The 6000-nt window shown below is 61.0% G+C and overlaps 1 protein-coding gene across 2 annotated transcripts in view; it reads right to left on the reverse strand.

The window, feature by feature from the left end:
* The window catches only part of COL18A1 (collagen type XVIII alpha 1 chain), a 76815-nt gene extending 72646 nt beyond the window's left edge, over positions 1 to 4169 (reverse strand). For both annotated transcript variants that reach the window (XM_037065210.1, XM_037065207.1), the window contains exons 1-2: positions 4046 to 4169; positions 3829 to 3923 (exon numbers count right to left, since the gene is read on the reverse strand). In XM_037065210.1, coding sequence (XP_036921105.1) covers positions 3829 to 3923; positions 4046 to 4056 — 106 coding nt within the window. In that variant the 5' untranslated portion in view covers positions 4057 to 4169. The remainder of the gene's footprint in view (positions 1 to 3828; positions 3924 to 4045) is intronic.
* Between the last annotated feature and the right edge of the window lie 1831 nt (positions 4170 to 6000).

Raw genomic sequence — 6000 nt, forward strand, 5'->3', positions numbered from 1 at the left:
CAAGGAGTTTTATGTGACAGGGCCTGTGACGTCCACCTTCAGCCAGGCTGGTGCCCCAACCTTTGAACAGCTGCTGCTTAGCCAGCTGTTTGCTAGTGGGAGGGGCTGCTGTCTGGGGTGGTATCTGGTCCTCACAAATGACAGCCCACCCAGAGCCTCGTAGGGGAAGAGTGATATCTGTGATGGAGCTTCCAAGGCACCTGGGTGGCCACACCTCCACCAGGGCTGCAGGTGGGTCTTGCAGGAGGGGGTCACTGCAGACGGAACTTGCCCCAGGGGGCCCATCAGTCAAGAGGGCAGCAGCAAGACCAGCTTGCTCCAAGCCACATCCTCGTCTGATCCCTGAGCCCCCAACCTGGGGGCCAACCCTTCAGCTGGCTGGCCCTTCCTAGCAGCCTTCACACCATGAGGGATGAGGAGGCTGGCTGAATGTTGAATTACAACCCTGGGCTTCGCTCCATTTCCGTCATCACCTCACCAAAAAAGTGTCAGGGACCTGGGTCACAGACACATGGTTCAATGACAGGCCCTGCAGGGCCCCTGTGTGCCTTGACCTCAGCAGCGTGGAGAGCCTGAGAGAGCCCCCTTTGGGGCTGGGTGGGCAGCACCTTCCTGCGAAGCAGCTGGGCCACTCCAGCCTTGGACAGACAGCCAGGCAGTGGGGTGTCATCTCCCTCAGCTGCACAGGGGCCTTAGAGTTATTCTGGGGCAGTGCCTCTGCCCACTCCAGAGAAGGGGCTGACACCCCACAGTGGGGCTCTCCAGCTCTCCCCAGGAGCCCAGAGAACCAAGCCTTCCAACAGTCTGAATGAAGAGCGAACCAGGCACTCGGGTGGAGAGAGAGCAAGTATGTGTGTGCATGCATACTTATGTATGTGCCGGCATATGCGTGTGCATGTGTGCACACATATGCATGCACACGCCCATGTGTATTTTTTAAGGCGAGGTGAGGGCAGGAGGGTCAGCGCTGTCCCAGGGCTGCTGTGCACTCTGCTTGGAGTCAGTTTCTGGATGGAGTCGGTTTTGCTCCTTCTAGGTTTTCTTGCCCAGGATTTCCCCCCTTCTCTTTCTTTTAAACGAAAACAGGAGTACCCTGAAAAACAAGTTCTGCTGAAATTCAAAACTATCTTAGAGGTCCCACATCTGAACCCTGAAGACTCCCCAGCGGGTGAGCTCTGGTGACAGCTTTACAATACCTAGAAACAGGCCAGCCTGGGACAAGACCTCTTTCCCATCAGCCCAGGCACCAACAGCACGGGGCTACGGAGGCTTGGCTGTGTCCTACAAACCCAACCCAGCAGCTCCCCCAAGAAACGGGGGGTGGGGGAGGGACCTGTGTTTTGTCGTGGGTGGCCCAGAGACCAAGAGCCTGTGGGTAGGAGGGGCTGACAAAGCCTGATGGGGTGCCGAGGTCATGTGTAGGAGAGGCCAGAGACGACATGCCTCAGCCCTAACTCTGACTCACAGACACCTCCCAGGGTGGAAGGCCGGTGAGTCCACCACACATTCCCACCAGGAATGGGGCTGCAGGTAGCGCTGAGCCTTCCTGGCCAGCAACGCTGTTCAGCCCCTGCTTCAGCCCAGCTTCCAGCCGTGGGGGAAATGCACAAAATGCCACTGAGAGCATCAGAATCACAGTGATCAGTCCTTGCACAAAACAGCAAGACATTCTTTTTTTGGTCAAGTGCAGCACAAAGACATGGAAAAATGCATCATTTTTGATCAGAGAAAAAAGTGCACAAATCAGCAAACTAGGCCTCAAGCCTTTTGGCCCCTGGGGTGATTGTTAAGGGTTTCTAGGACAAATTGAGCCCGTTAAGTGGAGATTTCACACAGGCTAGTTTTTCTTGGGTTACACCCACAGGGAACAATTATCATCCCATTTCAAGGGACTTGGTCCCAGCAGGGTATGGACCCTGTGTCCTCTCCCAGCAAGGAGGGGAGGGCTAGGTGGGGTGAGGTGGGGGATGGGCAGCACACAGCCCCCACCAGGCCTGCTTCCTGCTTTAACCTCCAGGTTCAGAAAGAGCCACATCCCATTAGCCACGCCACCACGTCAGAAGAGGCATTCCTTCCCTTTCCAACAGCCCCCCAGTGGTGCAACAGAAGGTAAAACACACACCGTTTTCCGAACCGTCACTCCCCAATTCCAAGCTCTGCATTGTCCTGAGCACCCTGCCCTTGGACCTCAGGGTTTCTTCCCAGTGGAGCTCACTGACATGACAGGTTATAATACTTCTTCCGCTGAGGCTGAAAGTCCTCCGCCTTGATTTCAGAAGCTGGGGTTGGACCCTCCAGTGTCTTTACTTTTCTCCCTGTCACCTGATTATAAATGAGGGTTTTAGGCTTACAAATTTCTGCTCCATCACTGGGAGCCTGGGCCTGTAAGGGGACGGCCCCTGAAGCCATGATCAGCCACCCCAGGTGGCCCTGGGCAATCCCTACGCACTCAGGGTCCCAACTGTGAAAAGACAAACATGAGCCCCAGGCACCCCCTGGAATGAATGAGAAATTACCCGCTACCCACAAGCAGGTGCTTTTGGCAGATGTTTTTAGAAGTGAAGTACTACTTCTAAAAAGGCCTGGGCTACTATTTAACCTGGTAACTAAACCGACTGGACACAATGAAACAAATTATTACTTCTCTCTCCACAGAACAACTCCCCCCAGTCAGGTGCCGCCTCCCTCACCAGCTGGGTCAAGCAGGTGTGTTGGTTCCCCTGCTTTCACTGGAGCCAGGAGGCGAGAGCTGATGAATGTCTCAGCACAGCATCCTAGTCCTACAAGTGACAAAACACAGGACTCCGCGGTGGGGGGCTCCCCCTCCCCCCACCGATCCCCCCCCCGCCCCCTCCTCCTCCCCGACCCGTCGTTGGGCGTGTCGGGAGGAAGACCCACAGGCCACGTGGTCAGGAACAGGCTCCCAGACGCAGGTGGTGGAGGGAGTTTTAGCGCAGCTGGAACGGCGCCCGCGGCACAGTTTGCGGAGCACGTGGGAAAAGTAGCGGGTGCGGCCAAACAACGGACTTCTGCGCATTGTTCTCCCGAGGCTCTGCGACATCAAAGGGGACCGGGCGCAACCCGACACCTCGACGACAGCGGGGACTGAGGCCTGGCCGCCCCAGCGGCGCACAAAGGCTGGCCCTGGGGAACCCGAGTAGTTTTGCCTCAACAGGTTGAAAACTAAGTATCTTCGCTCCTAACTGCACCATCTTTCGCAAAGACCCACCAGCATCCGCGCGCGGTCACTCCCGGGGCTCGGGGGCACAACCCATTGAGGCCGCTCTGGAGCCGGGAGGGGCGAGGCTAGTGACGGCGACAAAGCCCCAGCGGGCGGGCGGTGAATGCTCCGGCGTCTCTGGAGCCACCGCGAGTGGAAAACATCACCAGCACAATCACAGGATCGGCCCCTCGCTGGCCCACAGCCGGCAGAAGGGGCCGCCGAACGCACCAACTTCCCAGCACAGTCGCCCAAGTTTGGTCAGGACGCCAGAAGCTCAGGGCGCGGGCATCCCGCACCATTCCTGGCCCAGCCCACTCCCCGGATCCTGCGGTGCGCAGAGGTGGCGCGAACACAGGTAGCCGGAAAATGAATGGCCGTCGAGGGACACCCAGAACCTAGGGCCTCGGTCCCACTCCGTCCCTCCTCCGCCTGCCGCCCGCGGGCCACCCATGTGCGTGGGCAGAGCCGGGTCCGCTTCTTGGGACCGAAGCCCAGACGGGCTGGCGGTGGGGAGGCCATCACCACGGGGACCTATGGAGATGCGCACAAAGCGCCTGAGTGCTGGCGGCCTGGCGAGCGTAGTTTCGCGTCCCCGCGGCTCTTACCTGGCTCCGAAGAAGCCGCGTGAACCCCGAGCAGCAGGACCAGGAGCGCGAGCATGTCCAGCAGGCGCCGCCGCAGCGGCCGCAGCCAGAGCCACCTGCGGGCGACACGCCACAGGTTAGTTCGCCGCGCGCGGCGCCGCCCGCCCGTGCGACCCCCTTCCCTGCGTGGGAGCGACCCCTCTGCCCCAGCCCGCCTCTCGGCCCTCGCGGCCCGCACCTCGGCTCCATGCTCAGCCAGCTGGACGGTCTGCGCCGCGGATGCTGCACCCTCCGCGGCTGCTGCACCCTCCGCGGCTGTGCGCCCACTCGGCCCCGGTGCTGCGGCCGCCGCTGGACGGGCTGGGGGCGGGGTGGGGACCGGGCGCTAGGCGGGGCGGACGGCGGGGACGGGCCGGGGGCGGGGCGCGAGACACAGACCGAGGGGGCGGGGCTCAGTGGAGCCGGGAGGCGGGGCCTTGGCATCAGGCTGGACCAGGAGGTGCGCGGTCTGGGCTGAGCCGGGGCTAGGGTACAGGGGGACGAACCCGCGCGCAAGAGGTGACGGGCCGCTCCCTTGGGCCCGAGCACCCCCTCGCGGCAATGTAGGGTGCTTCCTCCCCAGCTCCCAACCCCAGCGCGAGTAGTCTGCCAGCGCCCCCACCCCCGGAGAGAGCTTCTCTCCGCAGCTGCCTTTGGCGGCAAGTGGGGTCCAGGCTCCAGGGCCTGAGCAAGGTCCAGGCAGACGCAACGTGTCCGGCCCGGAGTTTATTCCGGAAGATGTCTTCAGCGGCCCCCAGGAGAGTGGTCCTCAAGCCCCGAGATTCGCGGAAGCAGCAAGAAGGCGGGCGATTGGAACAAAGACGTTTTATTGCCAGGGGACAATGGATGGCGGGAGAGGAAGCTGGGCTCCTCCTGCCCAGTCTCGTGGGCGTATTAGCCGCGTGGTGATGTGCGCCATCACCACCTCGTAGCCTCGGCGGGCTCGGCCTAGGACGATAGCCCTTCCCCTGCCTCGCTCCCCACGCCACACCACCGCCACCTCCAGCAACTCCTGGGGAAGGATGGCCCTATCCCCCACGAAGCCTCAGGTGGCCGTTCCCACGAGCTCATACCTGCGCCCCCGGAGGGGTCCTGTCCCCACTTTAGAAAGGGTTGAAGGGCTCCTGGAGGAGCTATGAGAAGGCCCCCTCCGCCAGGCTCACCCCTGCCCCAGCACCTGACAGGCCCCTGTCCCTCCTGGAGGTCCAGCTGCCCCTCACCGGTGAATAATCAGCCCCCCACCCCCAGTTGTGTCCACTCCGTTTCTATCGCCTTAGGCAGGTGCACCTGGCCCAGGTCTCAGCTCCTTCCTGGGGGCAGCTGTGCGTGAGGTCCTGCCCTCAAACCCACCTGACAGGCTTCTCCACACGGAGACCTGACCTCTTACAGTAACTCGCATTTGCCTGGATCTGATCCCCATCCCCTGCAGGAAACAGAGGCCCCCACACCATGGCCCTTGGCTTCTGACTTCCTGTGAAACCCCCTGGATCGCTACTAAAAGCCCTCCTCAGTCCCCACTGCCCTTCCTGGCACAGTCATCTCCCGCCCGGACCGCTACACGCGACACTTGCTTGCCCCTCCCCCTCTAAGCCTCCCTCCACCTCTCTTGCTCCTCTACCCCAGCACATCCTGCTGGACACTTCCTGACTTCACTCTTCAGCCATCCTGGAGACCTTGTTCCTAGCCAGGCCCCAGCCACATACCCTCCCTGCTGGAAGTAGCCTTGCTTGTGTGCCCCTCCCCCACTGCCTTTCTGGGCCCGCGCGACCTGACAGCTGCTCTCAGCTCCTCCCTCCTGCCGCTGCCCCGCACACTGCCTCGGAGAGGTCTGCCTGGCTTCTCATCCAGCCCATCATTACCTCCACCAGCAGCCGCATCCTGCCCCGGATCCCTGGCCCTGTTCACCAGCCCACACCTCCATCATCGTCCACCCTGAAGCCTGGAGTCCTCTGGATTGTGTGACAAGGACACTCGTGGTACTTGGTAGGGAGAGAAATCAACAGAAGTCTGGCCACGGTTTTTAAAAATGAAGAGATGTCACAGAGCAGAGGATTAGCGTACATACACTCCTTTGCACAACTTTTGTTTCTTGTGTGGATGGAAGGGCAGGGTGGGGCCCTGTGGCGAATACTCCTGTGTCCCACAGGTGTTTGT

The sequence above is a fragment of the Sturnira hondurensis genome, unplaced genomic scaffold (assembly GCF_014824575.4).
Source record: "Sturnira hondurensis isolate 20B ecotype Veracruz unplaced genomic scaffold, ASM1482457v3 Scaffold0015596, whole genome shotgun sequence".
Classification (NCBI taxonomy): Eukaryota; Metazoa; Chordata; class Mammalia; order Chiroptera; family Phyllostomidae; genus Sturnira; species Sturnira hondurensis.